At 39.4% G+C, this 22,823-nt stretch overlaps 1 protein-coding gene across 1 annotated transcript in view; it reads right to left on the reverse strand.

Moving 5' to 3' along the window:
- Window positions 1–22,573, reverse strand: part of tns1b (tensin 1b) — a 100,232-nt gene extending 77,659 nt beyond the window's left edge. The window contains exons 1-2 of the mRNA XM_088353585.1: window positions 21,445–22,573; window positions 4,837–4,875 (exon numbers count right to left, since the gene is read on the reverse strand). Coding sequence (XP_088209711.1) covers window positions 4,837–4,875; window positions 21,445–21,465 — 60 coding nt within the window. The 5' untranslated portion in view covers window positions 21,466–22,573. The remainder of the gene's footprint in view (window positions 1–4,836; window positions 4,876–21,444) is intronic.
- Window positions 22,574–22,823: the final 250 nt, after the last annotated feature.

Here is a 22,823-nt window from a genome sequence, read left to right on the forward strand (position 1 = left end):
TATTTCGTAACCTGGAACTTTTGTATGAAAAGACATTTGTAAGTAGAGGTACCACTGTGTTCTGATTATTATCGTCACTCCATTAAAAATAAAAAACAAAGTCGGCCAACGCAAAAGAAAAATAAATCATAGGCAATGTTTCCTGTAATATTCCACGGGTCTGAGCGTTCACACAAAGTCGGTGAGCAACGCTTGAAACAACAGTGAGCAACAGCAACCCCAAGAGTGGCAACTAAATCATTATCAAACATGTCCAAAACTTGACATCAAGTTACATTTTGCTGAGTTTCCGGCAATGCAAAATTATTTTTCACTTTTGAGTGAATTAACTAATGTACAATTGCAAAGGTTGCTGGGCCTACGAACGTCATTTGTTTTTACAATTTTTTCACAAGATTTCCATTTCTTTTTTTTCCTGGTATCTTTTGTCGCATAATACTAACATTTTTGGGGGCTTATTTAGTCGGTTGCACGATACACATGTATTTAATCACATTTTTTAGTGGAAATACAATTTTGGCAACAAGATTCACTTGATATCATTGGAAATTATTTGAATGCAACACACACTTTTTGCTCCTTTTCCCTGTTTTTTTTCTCTTTTTTTTAAAATTCCTTTTAAAATCTCATTGTGTTTATTTATCTATTACATTTTTCCCTTTATTTGCTTCTTTATTTTCTTCTGTCTTTTTTTCTGAAAATTTCCCGCTCTTTTCTTCTCTTTTTCTCTCCTTTTGTTTGTTTTTTTTCTCAGCTTTTTCACTACTTTTTCATTTTGGTAATTTTTTCTTTTTTATTCTATTCCCCCCTTCCTTTAAGTCATTTTGTGCAGAATTTTACATAATAGTTGGTCGTGTAGGGATTAAAGAAGCAAAAACAACCCGAAGAGCCGTTTGGGACCCGAAAGAGCCGGTTCTTTTTTGTGAGCCGAGCCGAAGAAGCCGGTTCTCGAAAAACTCTACTGACTTTACTCAACTTCGTTCTACCATTGACTTCAAATTACCGCATTTAGAACACAGCGTCAGGGGAACCCGTGTATTTATACCTTCATGCATTGTAACTTTGACTTAATTCGCTTATTAATTAGCAATTTTAAGCCCTGATTTTTGTGAGCTGGCTAGATTTTCTTTTGCGCGGAAAAGCTCTGGGTAGCAACTTAGAGGGAACATTGATCAAAGGCTTGTATAAGCGTAAATATTGTGTATTCCTGTCAAGACCCAGGATTGACTTCCTGTAACTCTCATCTAACATACCAAGATTGTCCTTCTGGGAGGAGTAATCATTTCAAAACACTCTATTATATTTGGAAATCCGTTCACACGATTTTCATAGTTTTTACCTCGAATGACCGAGTCATCATGTAACATTTAGCCCGGGAAAGCCGAAGAAAAAGCAAAAAAACACGCAAATCACTTGTAAGGTCAACAATGTTCAGCTTACGAGTTCTGTTTCAGAAACATTCCTCCGTAAATCACGATTGTTTAGCGAGCTTTAAAAATAACATGATTACGGGTCATCAGAGTTTGCGGAGTGGCGCTCTTCTCGCACGCCTGCAGCTTTCACCACAAACGTAAACATGGACTAAGTTTGGACCGGTTCTTGTTCCCATTCCCTGAGGTTCTGCTCGGTCCGAATCCCTCAGGACTTTACCCCGAATTGGACCTTCTTCTGTGTGGGAACAGCTGAGAGAGCTGGAAATAATGAAGACCCCCGGGATACGGCGACATCCACCTTACAGCGTTTTCACATTACAATGTTTTTGTTTTTTTCCTCACTTTACCACAGCAACAACAAATTATATTGTGAGGTACATGTCTGCTATTGGTTTGTTCAGAGCCTCATTAAAACACTGATATGCTATTGGCGGAACTCCCTCCCACAATGACTTTCTCTCTTGCCATCCGATTTCTTTTTAAATGACTGTTTCAATCTATCTATCTACCTTGGTCATATCCCTCGCGAGGGGTGACCGAAAGCAAGACAAACACATACACAAAAACAAAGAAAAAAGGAAAAAGTAGCAAAAAACACAACACATTTTTACCATGCCTAAATACCCAAACACCCAAACAAGTTAAGCACGTCGACACCCAAGTTGGACATGCTTTCGTCCCTCTAGATGAAACGGGACACAAGAAAGCGGCCATGTCACTCGGGTCAGCGTGACACAACACACTCTTCAGCAGTGTCCGACAGCTTTCACTGGTTTACCCCTGCCACATCATACGGGTGCCCTGCCCATCCCTTAGAAAGTGTCCAAATAAATGACTATGTAAAAAGAAAAATAGCAAATACTGTAAATATTAATGCAAAACAAGCTTCATTTTCGTATAATGCTAAAGTTAATGCTAAAAGGGCCCTAGTTCAAAAAGTTGACATTAATATACCTCTTTTTTCAATCTAGAATTTTGTGTAACAAGCTTGAATTTATATGTCCCGACACTTACAATGAATCTAAAGGAAGAAGCAAAACCAAAATAAAGATAACTATGGCAACGAATCTTGCGTTCTGGATGAAATACAATTGAGGCACTCCAATCGCTTGGTGTCATGGTCGTAATTAATCAAATTTCAGAACTATTATTAAAAATAAGAGAACATAATGAAATCTTTGAAAGGGCATGCAAGTGGAAGTTTTAAAATCATTTCTCATTCGTCCACTGGCTTCTGCCCCCCTCTACATCCATCCGCTACTCTACTGTACCATCTAAAAGTCACGTCACATCAAAGGTAAATACAATTGCAGTTTTAATTTATTCATCATGTTATTTAATCACATATATTAGCGATAAGGAGTACTTATTATCACTTGCTAGCAAAAGAGGGTATTAATGTCTTGTTTATACATGGGTTTTCTGTATCTGTGTGCACTGCGAATGGCTGGCAACCAGTTCAGGGTATCCCCTGCCTACTGCCCGGGCTCGAGCACCCCCGCGTCCCTACTGAGGATAAGCGGCGCAGATAATGGATACAATTTAGATAGATGGATAGATAGATGTGTCTGTGGGTCTGTTTTCCAAGAAAAGAAGGAAATGTAGGTTACCCTAGATGTGAAAAATGCAAAAAACTGACTCAAAACTTTTGGTATTTGGTTTTGGTGACTCAGCATTAGTTTTATTTTTATTTTTGCACAAAAGAGTTACAGTCTCTTTATTAACTTCGGGTCTTCAGTTGTCTTGTTTTCTCCTAAAATTCTTTGCATCTTTACGTTAATTGTTTTCAAACAATATATATACATGGACAATGACATGTTTGGGTTGTTTCTACCCTTATTTTAAGATTTGAGTCTCTATCTGGATTCCTTCTCACTCTTTGGGTTTTCCATTCTAACGTCCCTTTTTTAGACATATTTCGATTCGTTTTCCCCGTTTTGAACTCTTTGCGGAGCATCCGAAAGAGTTGGAATCGAAAACAAGGCGAGTGCGAGCGGCACGTATTCCCGGGCTTCATGACCAAAAAAGGCAATGAGTCCAGTTAAGTGTGTGTTTTACTTCTACTCCAGTCTACTTCCAAAATATGTCATCACTGAACAGCACTTTCCCAGAACACACTCTCTTTTTTTCCTGTTGATTTCAGACCACTATTTTTGGATTCATTGCTGCAGAAAAAGGACACATATTTGTACAGTAGACCCCCGAGACACGTTAAAATACATTCTGAGGTGGCGAGCACAAAGTTAGATTAAAGCGGGGGATAGAAACCAATGGTAGTTATCTAATGTACTCCGAACACCATGGTACCCTGGATGGAAATATTCCAAAAACAAAATAGTATATAGTACTACTTGTGATAGCTGGTCAAGTGGAGTAGTGGGTGGATGCAAAGCATTTATGAAACGATGGATTCAAATGTAAAACCTCAACTTTCAAGGCTTGTCATTGTCACGAACCAGGACGGGAAACAGTAATGGAGAACCCAATCGCGTAACATACTCACGGTTTATTAGGGAAAGGAGCAATGCGCGCACACTCGATCTGGCGATCGATGGTCACGGAAGTGAATTGAAATCCGAACAAAAGAGTTGTCAAAATCAAACAGATCGGGCCAAAAATAAAACAGGATCAAACACAGGCAAATTCATAGAACTGGGCATTTCATAAAGAGTTTAACAGGAGTGTTGCAGAACTTTCACAGACGCTCTGACAACTAACGGCTCAACGGACCGCATTTAAGTACTCCCAAGGAGCAATCTGTCAACGCGTTTCAGCCGGTGTCCATAGGCAGGGCCAATTGGGCGCCATGGCAAACATGACAGTCATGTTCTTAGAATATGTCCATGTCTTAGAGCAGAGGTCTCCAACGTAGTGCCCGTGGACACCAGGTAGACCTCTGAAAAGCTTAGTAGCCTGCGGACCGGATCTGAAAATAGCTTACCAGTGCTGATTCATTGTGATTTTCTAGTGAAAAATATGTTTTTGTGTTTGGCTGAGTCTATTTAACCCTATTATCAATAATTAAACCTGGTAATAACAAACAGCACAGATATAACAGGATACGTTGTCATTATAGGAATGCATTTCAAACTGGTAGCCCTTCGTGCTAACTAGTAACAAAAAGTCGTTCTCAGCTGCAAAAATGTCCGAGACCCCTGCTCTGCTGTATCAATTTGTGTGCCTTGTTTGTATTTCCTAATAATCGCATCATTCGATTCCATGGTTATCATGTTTGCTTCTCCCTTTAGCATCACTCCAGGCAGTATTTTATTGCTGACTCCCTTTGAAGCACATAAGATTCTGAGTTTTTCTATTGTTTTTTTTTCCACCAATGGAGATTTAATTTGAGTGAACGCGAAATGAGCCCAGAAATACAAGATCTAGTAGAAGACAATTCACTTACCAGCTCATAGTTGGCCGTAGGAACACAAGGCGATGAAACCTAAAACAGGAATGAAAGTCTGTTAGATTACACATGACGATATCTGTTCTTGAAAAATAGTTCATGAGTCACTTCATAAACAACTTTTTAAAAAACAATAGACTCCCCCGGAAACTGCAACCCCGCCTTGCTGCGTTTTCTATTCACATTGTAGAATAAGATGTTTTTCGCCCCCTCTTTACAGCATTTTTCCCGCTTTAAGACATCAACAACGAATGATGAATTATGCTGATTTTGTGCGTAAGAGAAGCCCTTCATCTTCATTATACTATTGTATGATGGCAATAACGGCCATTCACTCATTTAATCACTCATTCATTCATTCATATGACCCCTTACAACTCTTAGATGCCTGTCTGTTATTGAATTGCTTTACGGCCTCGTGAAAACTCAGAAATGCGATATGCTGAACTACTTCCCATGATGCATTTATTTTCCTTCGTTTCAAAATCTTGTATGGTTTGTAAAATATTTGCAAGTTAGGAAAATACAATACTGTATTTTTCTACAGTATTTAATGGTCATGTGTCCCCAGGAAATGATGTTAAAGGGAGAAGCAAAAACATTCTAACCTAGTGAAAAACTACAGGAAACGGTTGATCTCTGTAATAGCAAACAAAGGCTACTGTACCAAATGTTAACATTCATTTTCTCGGAGTTCAAATACTTATTTGCAGCTGTAGCACACAAATAAATTGTTAAAAAAATCATGCATTGTGATTTCTGGATTTTTCTTTATAGTTTATCTCTTTCACAGTGGACATACACCTACAATGAAAGTTTCAGACTCCTTCATGATTTCTAAGTTGGAGAAATAGCAAAATAGGAATTTGATATTTGGTTTATAGAATTAATGTAGTTGTATTTTAAAAAACGCTTTTGTAATATTGCTGCATTAGTATTTTTGTAGCATGTCCTTATGAGTATTACTGTAATATTTCTGTCATATAATTTTTCAGGTATATCTTTAGTATTTCTATACTATAACTGTAGTTGTATTTCTGCCGTATTTCTCTAGTGGTATTTTTGTCGTAATATTTCAGAAGTAGTATTCTGGTATTACTGCAGTGGTATTTCTGTAGTATTTTCACAGAAGTATTTCTGACGTATTTCCATAGTAGTATTTTAGACACACAAAGGGATATTAGGGATAAAGTTGGAACAATAAATACATTTTTCATGAGTAGTACTTTATTTACCTGGAAGTTAAATAAGTGGAAGTTTTCAAATCATCTATTATTATAATCCGCTGATTCCTCTTCCTTCTGCATCCACCTGCTACTCCACAATACCAGTTCAAACTACATCACAACAAAGTAAATAGAATAGTGTTTTTCCTTTACGTCTACAAATAGTTATAATGTTTTAGATTAGATTATATATACATATATTACACATAAATAGCACTTATTACATATTATGTTGTGGTTTTGATGTTTTTATTTGGGTTACCAGGGGTTCCGAGACATAACAGATTTGTATTCCTTGCAGTTTGCAGTGTTTCCTACACCATCGTAAGTCCCTTGCTGGCTGCCAGGGTCTAGTTCATCCCGCCAGAGTCTCTCAAACTGCTTTTATTGAAATATATAAAAGTATTTAAAATGTATATAAATAACATTGCAATACCCACCGATTCATGTTGTAAACCAAAACGATGCTATTTGGTGAGTTTCACAAAGTTCTCTGACCACAGAACAAACAGGATGGCAAAACATTGGAAACCAAAGGGCAACTGAGAATTAATGTTTTGCAAGAGAAACCGACGACCTCAGATTTGCTGAGAGGGCAAAAAGCAAAAAAATAAGGGAGCGTCCGAATTCTCCAAAAGGAACTCCCGATCCATCTGTTGCTCAATGCCATTAGCATCATTTAGAAATGACAGGAAGCGTGTGGCGCTAATCGCTAGCCATGATTATCCAGACAAATGCAAGCCCACCATGGATATTTCCTTCCTGAACATCTGTTACATCTCACCCATTTTTGTTCTGTTCCAGATTTGAAAAAATATTTAAATCATTCTGGTAGAATGATATTGATTTGATAAAATCACTATCCTCATATCCACACAAACGGAATAAGAAGAAACTAGACAATTCCCGCGGCAATTGTAAGAGTTGTGATTGATCTGGAAGATGATCTCGTCATGTATATATAACCCCGGTTGTTAGCATTATGAGTTAGCATAACATTTTTAACCCAGAGAGATTTTTCTGTCATTTTTTTACTTGGTTCTGTGGGGGGACTCCACCCCTCCACACCCCCTCCGGTACTGGCAAGTTTTTTTCAGATGGGCCCATAATCGTTAACAACAAAGATATGCCTTGTGGAGGTCCAAAATTCAAATTCATGGTAAAAACATGGTAATAACACTGTTATTACACTTTAAAAACTTTTAAAGTATACATGTTCAAATAGAATGGGCCGTTCGATAGGAGTTGGCCCATCTGGAATCCATTGAGCCCATTAATTTTGCTAATTCGTTAGCATGTGGCCAAGACTGGGAGGTCGCTGGTTCGCGCCTCGGCCGAGTCATACCTAAGACTTATAACATTGGTAAAATGGCGACGCCCTCTGTTGGCTGCGGCTGCATTGGCTCGCTACAACGGGTCAGGTGTATCGACATTTCGTTCTTACAAAAAGAATGACAATACAAAGGAAATTATTATTATTATTATTATTATTATATAATTTTTTAGTATGACGCAGTTAGCATTTAGCCATTAGCATCACTTTTTAGCATGTATCTGTTAGCATAACTCATTAACACAAGGCCAATTAGAATAATTTGTAAATATGAAGTCGTTGAAATATAGCCATTACCAATTTTTTTTAGCATGAAACAGTTAGCATTTAGGCTTTAGCATGTATCAACTAGCATAACTCATCAACATGAGGCCATTAGCATAAATTGTAAATATGAATTCGTCAAAATATAGCCATTACGAAAAAAAATTAGCATGAAAACGTTAGCATAGCTGTTAGCATACTATCGCTAGCATCCACTCTTTGGAATTCACCAATTACCCATGTTAAAAGTAGTGTGGGGTTGGGCCCCCTCAAGCCACCCTGGACAGTCCCTGGTTCCTATTACTACCCTTTGGAAAAGCCTTGTTTACCATGGCTCCCCATTATATTGAATGGGCCCATGTATTCCGGATGGGAGACTCTCAAAATAGATTAGAGCGGATGGGGACTTTTTTCCGACTCGTATCGCTGTCAAAAGACAACCCACAAGAGTCCCGGTCGGGCCGGAATTTTTGGTACATGAATCGTTGGGTTACTCCAAAAGCTCTGGGAGGAGATACCCGTTAAATTTTGGCGGAAGAAGATAGATATAATGATAATATCTCGGGGGATTGTATTAGTTGTGCCTGCTTTTTAAAAAAAATCAATCAATAAAATAATGAAACATGTTCAACAAACTTTCCTCAAAAGCGAAACTCGCTGAATGTTACATGCAGAGTGCATCCACTGTCCTTTTAAGCTTCAGTTCAACAGTAGTGACCCTCTCCACCCCTGCCTTGTTCCCTGAAGTCCTTCAACTTAAGTGGAATATTTTGTACACAGCCCCAGAGGTCCTGGGTTCAATTCCAGCTACCGCAGCCTCCCGTGTGGGGTTTGCATGTTCTCCCCATGCTTGCGTGGGTTACCTCTGGGCGTGTCAGGTTAATTGGCCGGTGTAAAATTGTCCCTAGGTGTGAATGAGCGGGTGAGTTGTCTGTCTCTGTGTGCCCTGCGACTGGGTGGAAATCAGTTGAGGGTGTCCCCTGCTTACTGTCTGAAGATAGCTGGGATAGGCACCTCGCAACCCTAGCGAGGATGAGCAGCACAAAAAATGGACGGATGGACAGCTATTTTGTGAATACATTGCAAAAAATAAACTCCAAGGTGCATATGTTTTACTTTAGGCTTACGTATATCTTAAAATGTAGCATAGGAAAGAAAGTTGTATACTTCTTTCAATCTTCTGTTTCCAATTCAATCCTGTATCCAATCCTAGTTTGTGAAATTGCTGACATTTCTCTAGGCCAGCTAGAAGGCCCTGGATCCACCAAATCAGAATCTGATTGCTTAAAGCCCTTCTCAAGGTTTCTTCATTTTTGCATTTTTTTAGTTTTTCCTTGCTTTCATGTAGGTGTTAGATCGGGGGATTGGGTAATTGTAGTCTGTAGTCTCTGCAGCCCTTTGAGACTTCTGATCAAGGGTGTCACAAAGAAACAGGACTTGACTTGACTTTAAGCTTCAGTACAACAGCAGTAACTCTCTTTCCGTGCCCACTACCGACTCTCAATTTAAGTAAAAAAGTTGGAGATTAAAAAATGAAATTCATCAAGTTATGTCTAAAGTGCATCCACTGTCCTTTAACCTTTATATCAACAACAGTGACCATATTCAATTTCCCCTTTATTCAAGTGAAATATTTTGTGATTATACAGCAAAAAAAAAAAGAAATTCATTGAAAGCTACTGGCAGGGTCATCCACCATCTATCTTGTCCCAACCCGTCCCTCGCCATGACTAAATACAAGTCATATATTTTGAGATTGGTTGTTGCTTGGATCCCTTAACCACTAGGGTCATAGGGGCACCATTTCCTGTAATATGTCTTGGGCAAGTTCAGCCTGGTGGCGCCCATCCCGCTCCAGGCCAACATTTGTTTCCACCAGGTTAGGAAACATGCCAAAAGTTAGGTGCTAAGGACATCCACTGTCCTTAAAGCTTCAGTTCAACACCTTCTACCATCTCGTTCCCCTCCAATGCAGTTCCAAATTCCATGTTTACATTTGTATAAAATAGTTCTCTGCATCACCAAAAAATATGAATGGAACCCGCTGATTTCTTAAAACTTTCAGTCTGTGATGTGAAAACATTGCCATTGGTCGAACTAAGAACTAGCTAATCAATCAGATTGCAGGGTGGTCGTGAATCCATCTCAAAAATGTGTGAATTTGGAGCTCTGGCTAAGTAATTGGCACAGATGTAGGATATTAATAATCTGAACCTTCTAACATTGTCATGATATGACATGATCAGCCCAAGCAGTTGAGATCCGTTTTGTGATGTTCTCATCTAAAGTTTTTGTTTGACTTCCTCCACAAATATTTATGCTTGTCGGTACCCGGACAAGCAGTCCCTCGACCAGAGCTTCGATAACGCGTGAGGGCACCGCCGTGGAATGCCTTTCTTGTTTTTTTTTACCCACAATCACATCTGTCAGGTTGCCGAGGGGCTACAGGATCTTGGTGGAGCTCCAAGTTATTCCAAGGCTCCCTTATCACATTCGGGTCAGTTGGATCGGCCTTGAAGTGGCCGTCGAGATCCTTGAACTGTCGGGCCTGGTCTGTGTTTCCACCTGACAAGATTTTGGCTGAGAATCAAAGTCACGTTGGTGTTAGAAAAGCTCTGCAAGTCTTTTTTTATTTTGATTATTGACAGGGCTGAGGTTGGTGCTCCACCTACGTCCGACTGGCTCGCATTACTGCCTGGTCCTAGTGGACAACTTGTAGATCAAACTGTTGAATGTTTTTTCATGTAGATGAGTAATACTCAAGGACCATGCCTATTGCCGAACAATGATGCTTGAGCACTTATAGGTACTGTTTTGGAGATTTAGGATTGTGGTTCTCTTCGATCTGCAACCTCAGTGGGACTGTTTAAATCTAGGCTTAAAACACACTTCTTTTCTATAGCATATGAATAACCTGTATTTTATGTTGACAATATCTGTGTATTATTTGTTATTGCAACATCCATTGCAGCCTGGTCACCCTGGAAGGGGGATTATGCGCGCTCCCTTCTCAAGGTTTCTTCATTTTGCTCATGTTGTAGTTTGAGTTTTTCCTTGCCCTCATGTCGGTTTTAGATCAAGAAATGGTGTCATAATAGTGACCCTTTGAGATCAAGGGCTTTACAAATAAACATGACTTGACTTGGTTTTGAAGGCTTGGAGAACACAAGTTTGAAGGGCCACTAATGCCTAATTCCTAGAGAGGAACTGTTTCACCAACACGAATGGACCACTACGACCAATTGTCTTTTTGGAGACCGGTGCTGCTTGAGAGGACTGGTTCTGAAAATTTGGGTTGGTTTTTATAGTCTTGTGAAATAAGAATCAGGTTTTCTTGCTTCGTAGAGAAGGTCCTCTTGTGGTAAACTCCTGGAAAAAACTGGATGGATGTTGTAAATACCATGTCAACTGTTGGAGACTGATGGTTCTTGAGAGCTTCCAAATACTAAGTTTTGACAAACTCGAGTCAGTTTTCACGCTTTGAATAAAAGCAAAATTGAAGGCCCTCAAGCGTCCATCTCCTGGAACAAACTTGCACCAAAACTTATGCTGATTTGGAGCTTTCAGGGCTGGTTTTGGAGATTTGTAGTTTTGAAGTCAAAACAAATTTGAGTTTTGTCATTTCAGAAGGATGTCCTTCGGTGCCCAATTCCTGAAACAAACTTGATGGATGGACTCAATAAAGACCATGCATTTCGGGGACAGACTGTGCTTGATATTCCAGGACTGGTTTGAGAGATTTTAAAGTCTTGACTAACTTGTGTCAGGTTTCAAATGGAAGCAGATTTAAGGCCTTGTAGTGTCCAGCTTCTGGACAGTTGTACCAACATGAATTGATCTCATAAAGATATTGTCTGTTGGAGACTGGTGGTTCTTGAGGTTCACCAGAATTATTTAAGTAGATTCTGGTTTGTTTTGAAGTATTGGTTAAAACCAGCTAATTTTCTGCTCTGAATAGAAGGCCCCCTTGTGTCCAACTCCTGGTCAGTTGCATCAACATGGAAGGACCTCTTTAAAGCATTCCTGTTGTAGACTGATTAGTTTATAGGATTCCAAGAATGGTTCTAGAACTTTAAAAGTTTTGACCAACTCGCGTTTTCTCGCTTTAAGTGGAAGCGTCCAACTCCTTGTTGCATCCACATGGATGGACCCTAAAAATATTCCTGCAGGAGACTTATTGGATTAAGAGCTTCCAGGACGGGTTCGAGAGATTTTAAAGTCTCGACAAATTTCAGTCAGTGTTTCCGCTTCGAATGGAAGCAGATTGAAAGCCATCTAATGGCCAACTCCTGGAAAAAACTGTTGCGTCAACATGGATGGACCACAAAAAGACCTTGTTTGTTGGAGAGCACTTGAGATCGTCCAGAACTGGTTCTGTTAAATTCGTTGCAATTTCGTTACATTTAGATCAAGTCTTTCTTACATCTGATACAATTGAAAAAAGATCAACACATTTCTTATCCCACGCTGCCCAGCATGGTATCAAAAGTCAATTTCCAGGAGTCGCCAGGGCGTCTCTTCCAGAATCTGCCTCCACACAATGCCAAACATGCATATGTGACAGTTCCTTTGTCCTTGGCGTGGGAAGAAGGCACGTGGCCATTATTCAAAAGCGCTGTCATGTCAAAGAAGCTAATTGTGTCGTCACATTCCCCACATGCTCTTGTTAACGACATTAAGCCGGGCCTCGTTTCCTGCAGACAAAGGACCCAATCGGATCTTAGTGTAAATTACCGCTTTCCATCTCAAAGATTCACTTATTGTCTTAAATGCTAACAATAAAGTCCCTTTACCTTTCCTTAGTTCTTATGACCAGGTCCAGGTCTAGAACCTACCAACTTTAGAAATTCAATGGTGTACAACTGTAATCCCTCACTACTTCACATTTTCAGCCTCAGTGCACTACAGGTTGAAACATATCCGCAGGGCATGTTTGTCAGCTCTCGCAGCTCTTTTTTTGCCGTTCTATCAAAAACTAAGTGAACAGCACCTGTGTGACCGCAATTTATTATCGCTAAACGCATATTGCAGCAGGCGGGGACCGTGGCTCTTTTTTTCCCATTCTGTCGATCCAAAAGTAAAAATACACCTGTACAGCCATGATCCATTATCCCTGGTTTGCATATTTCTATAAACTAGGACCAGCAGAGCACATATTTGTCTGGCCTGGCAACTCTTTTTTTGCCGTTCGTGTAATTCCACCAAAAACGCCGTTCAGGGCCGACTAAAATACAATGCACAGTTGTGGCCGTGGTCAATTATCTCTGGTCTTTTGCTGAAAGCAGGCCCTGCAAAGTGCTTTTTTTTTTCAGTTCGGGCCGCTGAAAAGTGTTGTTATGGCCACCTAAAATGAACTGCACTGTTTTTATTAACGATTCCTTATCCCCAGTTGACTATAGTTGAGAGCAAAGGCCGATAATTTGTGTAGAGTGTGGCGGGGTTTTTTTTTCTGTTGTTTCCGCCTAAAATGAACAGCCCCTGTGCGACCGCGATCCGTTATCCCCAGTCACCTACTGGTGCGAGCGGGCGGCGGCAGACGCATGTTATAATTAGGGGGAGGCTATTTTGGGGATTTTCGCACATCTTGGGGGATACTGGTCCCTATTAATTGTGCCCAACAAGGGACTACAGTACAACCAAAAGAATGAGCAGTATAGCAAGAGTTAACTTGGCATATCGTGATAGTGAGTTGTCTTTACTGCTAGATCAGCGACGGCTCTCTTTGCTTAGTGAAAGAGTAAAATCCAAAAGGCGGGCCAAAGCACCTGGCCTTAAAAACGATTCCTGTCAGAATGCTGTTGATTTATATTTCACATAAACTAAGCCTCAAAAATAACTAAATGCCGTACTGATAAATGGGCTGGTCGGACCCACTAAATAATCTGGCTTTCGTGGTATAACCCACACAAAAAAACAAAATACGTTTATAACCTTCAACTAGTTTGTAACCACCACTAAATACTTTGATATTGTAAAATTGAATTTTTGGATGGATGTTATCAACGATCTTTTTTACTCAAAATAAGATCTAGAAAAAGGAAAAAGAAAAAAACATACAAAATACATTTGTAATGTAATAAAGAAAAGAATGCAGCAAATAATAAAGACTTAAAAATCTAAATATGTTGGTGGAAAATCAAACTAACAAACTTGTCTCAAAGGCAGAAACTCACACAAAGTTATGTGCAATGTCCATCTACTGTCCTTTAAACTTCATTTCAACAACGATGACAATCTCCTCCAACACCTCGGAAGCCCCTCGTTCTGTGTATTTATTTAGGTAAAATATTTAGCGATTAAATTGCAAAAAATTACGAGTATATTTTAAACTCAAAGTCACTTCCATGAGTCAAACCAGGAGGTAGCTAGCCAATCACATTACGGGGCAGATGTACACCGATCTGAAAACCTTAGCTTGTTCATTTTGAGCTCGACATAACTAATTAGGAAGACCGTAGCATCCATATCAAACTAGCGCGGGCGCACTAACATTCATTTCACATTTAGACGACAGTCACAAACTATTATCTTGCGAGCCGCAAATGGCCCATGGGCTGCAAGTTTGAGACCCAGAATCTAAACAATTGAATTTGATTGCTCAGGAAACAGAAGGCAGTTCTCTGATTGGTTTAAGTGTACCTGCGCTCCTAAGATGTCACCGTGATTCCAGAAAGTTCGTATTTATCTGCAGAGACTACATTGCCTAGCGAAAATAGTTCAAGGTAGGAATGCGGAACAAGAAGATTTCACAACATTTACAAATCTCCCAGAGCACACTGGGAGCAATAAAATCAAAATGAAGGGAGCATAAAAACACTACAAATCTAACAAAACCTCACTGAACCTCTAAACTTTGGGTGCAAATAAAGAGAAAATGAATTAGAGAAGCAATCAAGAGACCCATGATTACATTGGATGACCTACAGGCATACACAGCTGAAGTGGACCAATCTGTGCATATGACAACTAGAAGTCGCACTCTGCATAAATCTGCCCTTTATGGAAGAGTGGCAAGAACAAAGCCCTTCCTGAAAGAATACCATAAAAAGGCCCATGAAGCCACATGGGAGACACAAATGACATGTGGAAAAAGGTGCCTTGATCAGATTAGACCAAAATTAAACATTTTGGGATGAATGCAAAGTGTAACGGTTGGCGTAAGAGTAACCAATCATCTTAGACAAAAAACACCATCCCAACTGTCAAACATGGTGGCGGCAACATCATGCTCTGGGGTAGCTTTTCTTTAGCAGGGACTGGGAAGAGTTGATGGGAAGATCGATGCAGGCAAATACAGGGCCATTCTGGCAAAAAGAGTCTGCAGGAGAACTGAGAATGGGGCGCATGTTCACCTTCCAACATCAAGCAAAATCTACAATGGAATTAATACTAATATTATGAAGGTGTTTTCCTGGCCAAGCCAAAGTCCAGACCTCAATCTTGTAGAGCCTTTGTGGAAAAATATGAATAATGCCGTGCGAAAACGATTACCAAGGAATTTCAGCTGTTTTACCAGGAAGAATGGGCAATATTTCTGTTTAAAGATGTGTGAAAACATATAGAAACATACCTAAGAAGACTTGTGGCTGTGATTACAGCGAAATTAGGTTGTACATAGTATAAGCAATATTTAGCAACGCCAACTTTTAAATTTGTATCTGTAAACACAATATTAAATGGTTTCTTTCCACGATTTTGTCTCACATGTTCCTAATTATAAAAAAATATTTTGAGTTTTCCATCTCATCTCATCTCGACCCTAATGAGGATAAGCGGTACGCCTAATGAGATGAGATTTTGAGTTTTTTGTCAAAAAGTTTGAGGCCTGAAATATGGCAATATGTCAAAATGTTTTTGTGGGACAATACTTTTGCAAAGTACTGTATTCAGAGAAAAAAAACGGAAATGCACTGGGAGTAGGAAAATAAAGGGTGAAATGGCAAGGGAATACGGTACTGCTAGATCTGAAGGAGGGTTGCCATCCACCAGACAGTGGCTCCTTGTGAAGACGCTTATGAGTGGGTCTCTCATTCCATGTTTTCATTCCACAATGTTCCCAGCTGAACTTGTTGGAGTTTTCAACGCTATACAAAGAAACATGTTAGCTCAGCAGTGGAAATTTGGCTCATTGCAAGCCTCATCAAAAAGCAAAGGAGCTTTTTAAACATCTTCCGTTTGGAAGACGCGAGCCAGTGAAAACATTTTTCCGTGTGATGTCATCGCGGCCAGCTGCTGCTGTGCATACGAGCATGGAGGACATGGGAAAGCATGTAAGACGGCCTCTCTCTTGCCCTCTCGTCCTTTACTTCAGGGAGGGAGAAGTACACGCTCACTATGCTAATAACAACAAAATAAAACTAGCATTCAGAATAGAGGTAAGATCGGGCCTAAAATCCAGCCCGACCCGACCTGCGGGTTTATAAGCCCGAAACCGCCTGATTGACATTATTTCAGGGACCGAAGCTTTACTTCGGGTCTACTTCAGCTTCGCACAGCACCATAGTGCGCGTTTCGGCTGAAGGACGCAGCTTTAGGTCTACCTCAGGCCGAGTCCCTCAAATCAAGTGTGCACTTCGAAGTACAGCGCCGTTCATTTCAGCAAGGTGCAGCGAAATAAAACGAAATAGCACACAAATGAAATCAGATTCTGCAGATTACAAGCTGCAAATTAGCTATTGGAGAGAAACGGAAATGAGGTCTGACGTAAGGGACTAGGAGGTGGAAAGAGGAAGTGACGCATATTCTACCGTGACACCAGGGATGGAAATTTCTTTGGATTTAGTGATATGGAGTTAAACTGATAGTTTGGTAAGTATGTTCTTTATGACAGAGTTATCTGAATAATATAACTGCGACGCCGTAGTGTGTTACTCAAGTTGATATTAACGATATTTTTAATGTTTCAAAACTATTGAAAATAGTAATATTTGCAGACGACACTAACATTTTCTATTCAATTGATAACTATATTGATCTGGTAACCTGTATTCATCGTGAATTAATTAACCTAAAAGTATGGATGGATATAAATAAATTATCTTTAAATTGAAATAAAACCAAAGTAATATTCTTTGGTAATCGGAAGGCAAAGACGATTTAGAAGTAAAAATGGATGGTGCTGCAATCGACGCTGCATCAGAAATTGAGTTTTTAGGGGTCATAATAGACAATAAATTAGGCTAAAAAACACACATCAGACACATACAAACTAAAGTATCTTTCAATAGTTAATGAAGCCAAATTCATTTTAAACTATAATGCATTGTATTTATTATATTGTTCTCTAGTTCTGCCATACTTAACATACTGTGCAGACGTCTGGGGCAATAATTAAAAAAGTTCACTACAGCCCCTTTTTATCCTCCAAAAACGTGCAATTAGAACCATACACAGGGTAGGATATCGAGACCATGCTAATATTTTATTCCTGCAGTCCAAATGATCAAAATTAGATGATTTAGTAAAATTTTTCACTGCATAACTGCTATTTAAAGTCAACAAAAACATAGTTCCAGAAAACATCCATAAATTATTCATTCGGAAAGAGGGAAATTATAACTTAAGGGGCTGTAGTGAATTCATAATCCCAAAGGTGAGAACCAGCAGGAAAAGTATGTGTGTGTCTGTGTGTGGAGTCAAGCTTTGGAACGGTTTGCAAGACGAGATCAAACGGTGTCCAACTATTGACTTGTTCAGGTTTAGATACAAAGGAACATTCTTGCGGAATACAGAGATGATGAGGATGGGGTATGAGTGGTGCAGGAGATTAGAAATAGTGCATCTAGTTAACTTTGTGTTATTGCTGGTATTCTTAGAACTGTTATCATTAATATCATTACAATTGTGGTTATATCATTGGTATATTTGGTGGGGAAGATGAAGGGGTAGGGAATATAGGCATTTGCTTCTTACTACCCCTTTTCGAACATATTATGTAACATTATTTTGTTGTTGAGTTATTGTTTTTGTTCTGTTTTTATTTTGATGTTCAAAAAAAGTTTTCATTCAATTATTCAAATACTTTTACTGTAGAAAAATATTTGTCAGGTAGAAGGTCAAATAAGTCATCTAAATAATTACTTGAGTAAAAGTAAGTCAGATTGTGAGAGGGAAGCCGGCTTAACGATTGACATATGAAGTGCAAAATTCGGGTCGAGTTCGGGCTGGGTTCAGGCCCAGGCCCAAGTTTCCACCTCCAATTCAGACTGACTACAATTTCGAAAATCAAAATGTTACGTGAAGTATTCTTAAATCAAAAGATTTGTACGACAAGCAAATATTAGGACAAAATCTAGACTTACAGGGACAGTTTGTACGATATGCTAACCTGATTTGGCTGAACTGTGTCATGTAAACGAGTGCTAAAAAGCCCAAACAAGAATGTGACTAAACTGCACCATTTTTCTTCTCTTTTTTGTTGCCATGTTTTAGGATCAAAATGGCCGACAACTATGTCAGCTTGGCCAGGCTCATGCTCTGTCAAATACAGGCAAACAAGAGTAATTAAAAAAAATGCGCGTTTATATGATACTTCTTCACATGTTATGTAAATCAAGAGGTACATTCCTGGCTTGAAAACCGCAGCAGAGCCGTCAACATTTTAAAGGACTCTTCTTACCCTGAACTCCCCAGGGCGATCACCACCCTAAACAAGCGCGCAAAAATAATTCTTACAATGTATTTGTGATTTTTTTTTTTTTTTTTTTGGGTGCTGTGAAATGTTATTGCACTACTTTTTATTGCACAATTGTTACGATGCACTATTTTGTTCATTGCACTATTATTATGACTTGGGCCGGATCGAAGCACTACACTGTAAATGATTTTCCCTAATCTTATTTTTATCTTTAACGTTTTTATTACATATTTATACCCTGGAGTGCCATGTCCAATATCATTGAACACAAAAAATTCAATTCAATTCTTGGTCTTTTTTTTAATAAATAATTGAAGACTAGGATGGCACATTGTCCCTTTAGGAAACTAAATGTTGTCTAATATTTTGTTGGAAGTCTTGATAATTCCTTTTGCTATTTTGTTGTTCGACTTTCGCATCCATTATCTACACCGCTTATTTCCTCAGTAGGGTCGCAAGAGTGCTGGAGCCCATCCCAGCTATCTTCGGGCAGTGGGCAGGGGACACCCTGAACTGGTTGCCAGCCCGTTGCAGGGCAGACTTTCAAATCCTCGGTGCATATATCATGGGATTTCTGCATCACCTTACAAGCGCCTTTACTCAAAACCATCAGAGAACCGCCTTCCGTTTCCCGGGAGCAATCCCGATGAAGTGTTAACAAAATGAATAACCCCCGTATACATGATGTATACAATAGATCTGATGATGATGAAAGGATGATTGCATTTGTATCACTCACTAAATTCAACTAAGTATTGTGCTTGTTTGCTCCTAAATTGAGCTCCACTAGTGCCTCCCATCTGTTTACAAGTTGAGCTCGTACGTGGCTTGCTAGAAGCATGGACTTTACTATGGATGGATACACCGTATATGGTTGGATACAACTGCGGTATTTTTGCCGAGGGGGCAATAAAGGAATTGTCCCCTGAAAAAAAAATCAACTATTACAAACAAACAAATACAGGTTTTTGAAAGAATAAGTTTGCATAGAGCATTGTGGACTACAAGTACCACAGTTGTTTGGGACATCATGGTAAATGGTAAATGGTCTGCATTTATATAGCGCTTTTCAAGTCAATGAAGACCTCTCAAAACACTTTACAATGTGCTTCACACTTGACACCATTCATCATTTGCTTTCCTTTTCGCTGCTTCCACTACAGCTTTTACCAACCTTTTCTTCACTTTATACCATTAAATAATGTAAAAAAGCACGATTAAATAATGTAAAATATAAAGGTAAACAAATAATCAACAAATAATCTTGCACCTAAAATATAACGTGATATTAAGAAAAACAAAACAAAAAGTAATGCAAAAAAATTGATCAGTGTGTGTGTGTGTGTGTGTGTGTGTGTGTGTGTGTGTGTGTGTGTGTGTGTGTGTGTGTGTGTGTGTGTAAAATTTAGCAATATTTATTGGTGAACAAAATAAGAGTGGAGAACTTAAAAAAAAACGAATCCGGCTTCTATAAAAATATTTTTAGCATTTGTTTTTCACATTTTAGCTTCGTATTGATACACCTAAAAGGTGTTAATCCCTGATATACACATGTATGGATTAATACAACTGTGTTATTTTTGTCATGGGGCAGAAAATAAAATGTCTATGTCTTGGAAAAAAATCAACCAATATACAGAGGCTTTTTTAGTGAGCCGAATTAACGTCTATTATTTGTCTCTGGACTGAAAATCCAACAGTACTTTGCAGCATCAAACTATTACAGATAAGGGAAACTGTGCATGTAATTTGCACAACTAAACGAATTAATTGTGTTACGCTATTTATTTTAGATAGCTAGCTAGATAGATAGATAGATAGATAGATAGATAGATAGATAGATAGTGTCCAGCATGGTCGCCGTGGCACCCGGCTGGCCCCGCCCCCTGGGCACCAGCTGAACCAGATCGCCTAATTTGCGCGTCCGCTACTTTTGGGTTTTGCGGGTGCTGGCTCATTACATTTTCTGTTTACATTTTCCGTTCTGTTTTGCTCTGTCCTGTTTTGTTTGAGTCGGAAGAAACCTGTGTTTGCACGTTTTGAGTTAAAACTTGTTTTGTGAGTATTCCCTGGTCTTAGTTCCTGTTTGTCTGTTTGCCTTGTTTCGTTTTGTCCCATGAGTGTTGGACGACTTTTATTTTGCTAAATAAAAGTACGGATCGTTAACGCAAGTGAGTTCTCCCTTCCTGCCTCCTGCCTCCGTTTTGGTCCGGTCTCCTCCAGATAGATAGATAGATAGATAGATAGATAGATAGGGTTCCAGTTCATGAAAATTAATTATCCATAAGAGTATTATTTCAACAATAATTATGTATCATTATCAAAATCCTTAAAGGGACTGTGTGTAATATTTAGTGCCTCCAAGTGGCACAAAAAAACCCTTCTTCAGTTAAAAATTGATTTGAATGCTAGGCAAAAGTACATGAACAATCAAAATCAATACCAATCATGGTATTCATGGGTGGGGAAATTTGTATTTCTTATACGTAATGGACCATACCTAGTAGGAGTGGCCTTGTTGGTCTGGAATCTCTCTGCACTGGTTTTCATTCACATGAGAGAATACAGTGCTATCTAGTGGTCAAATATTACCACAATATACCTTGAAAAAAAGAAAATGTATTATATCTAGCAGACGGTATGTTATTTTGCTTATCTTTAAAAATCTATTCTCCCCAGGTTAGAAACACAAAATCAAATCAACCTCCTGCTGGACATTTCTTTCTTATTAAAAAAAAATGGATTTTCCCGGATAAACAAGTTCAAAAGTATTGAAACTAGAAAGAAATAAGCAATATTGTCTGCAGATGGGTTAAGATATGTGTTATCATCTTAAGTATACAGTTTGTTTTACCTGAAAAACAAGTTAATGTGTTTTAAAACTTGGAAGAAAAACCTCCATAAAAGCAAGCAAAATTTCCTGCCAACAGGATACAGTTTTTTTATCTTCTGCTTATTAGATATGAGCTGTGGTGTGTTACAGCAGGGTGTTTCTCCAAGCCCCTCCCCAGCTGTGAGTGAAGGCAGCGAACACGCAGCAGCAAGATCGGACCACACACAACGGCGATACCAAACAAGAAACATAACGGAAGCCAATTGGACCAGCACGTTTCTCATTTGCACTACTCCAAAAAAGTACTACTTACTTGGAACAATGCAGTGGCCATCCTGCTCACTTTAACTTTCCCAGTTTTTATGTTTTACGGACTAGCCCCAGATGGGTTTCCTCAGTCAGGTTATATGGTCTTGGTGTGGATGGTTTTCCTCAGGTTTCACCAGTATTCAGGTTCTACGGTCTCAGTCTAGAAGGTCTTCCTCTGTTTTCCTCAGTTTTCAGGTTCTACTGTCTCAGCTTGGATTGTTATCTTTTGTTCTCGCCAGTTTTCAGGTTCTTCAGACTTACTCCGATGGTTTACCTCAATTTTTTTCAGTTTTTAGGTTTTATGGTCTCAGTCTGGATGGTTATCTTCTGTTCTCGACAGTTTTCAGGTTCTACAGAGTACTTACGAATGGTTTTCGTCAGCTCTAACCTGTTTCCAGGTTCTACAGTCTCGGTCTATAATCTTTCCCTCAGTTATAGCCAGTTTTCAGGTTCTACAGACTTTCTCCAGATGTTGTCAGTTCCCATCAGTTTTTAGGTTTATTGTCTCAGTCTAGATGGTCTTCCTCTGTTTTCACCAGTTCTCAGGTTCTACTGTCCCAGTTTAGATCTTGACATCAGTTTCTGGTTCTACAGACTTGCTCCGGATATTTTTTCTCAATTCTAGCCAGTTTTCATACTCGACACACTTGCTCCGGATGTATTTTGTCAGTTTTCATTAGTATTCAGGTTCTACGGTTTCAGTCTGAATGGTTTCCCTCTGCTCTCACCAGTTTTCAGGTTCTACAGACGTCGTCCCGATAGTATTGCCTAGTTCTTGCCAGTTTTCAGGTTCTGCAGGCTCACTCTGGCTGTTTTGTGTCAATTCTCGCCAGTCTTCAGGTTTTACAGACTTGCTCCAGATGTTTTTTCCCAGTTTTACAGCCTAGAAAAGCTTGAGTGCATCCAAGAATCCAGGCAGGGTTGTCGGTTTTGAAGCTCAGAGCCGGTAGGTCTTGCTCTCAGTCCTTTTCCCCCTCGCCATTCCACAAGAAGTCCCAAAAAGTCTGCAGAACTGCCGCCGGAGTGTTTGCGAGTCCGAACATCCCGCAGCTGGAAACACGGCAGCACTCGCCGGACAAGAAAGTCTGGCGCTCTGAGTTACAGTTTTTTTTCTTGCAGCAAGTTTTTTTCTCCTCCCCTCATTGGAGTCACGAAAAGTGGCGAGAAAAAGAGAGAGAGAGAGACTCTAAGTGAATTTCCCAGGCCGGGATTTGGACTTGGGAAAGAGGGAGGAGGGAAAGAAAAGTCCATTCTTCATCCTGTCCGTCTTATCAAGGTCTCGAGTTACCGGTTAAATATAACTCCTCCTTTCCCCTATCTGAAAAAAAGGAAAAAACGGCTCGGTTTCCTGACTTTCTCTTTTCTTGCATGTGTCCGTGAAGA

This window comes from Urocampus carinirostris, chromosome 14 (genome assembly GCF_059441175.1).
Source record: "Urocampus carinirostris isolate Australia breed hairy pipefish chromosome 14, RoL_Ucar_1.0, whole genome shotgun sequence".
NCBI classification, from domain to species: domain Eukaryota; kingdom Metazoa; phylum Chordata; class Actinopteri; order Syngnathiformes; family Syngnathidae; genus Urocampus; species Urocampus carinirostris.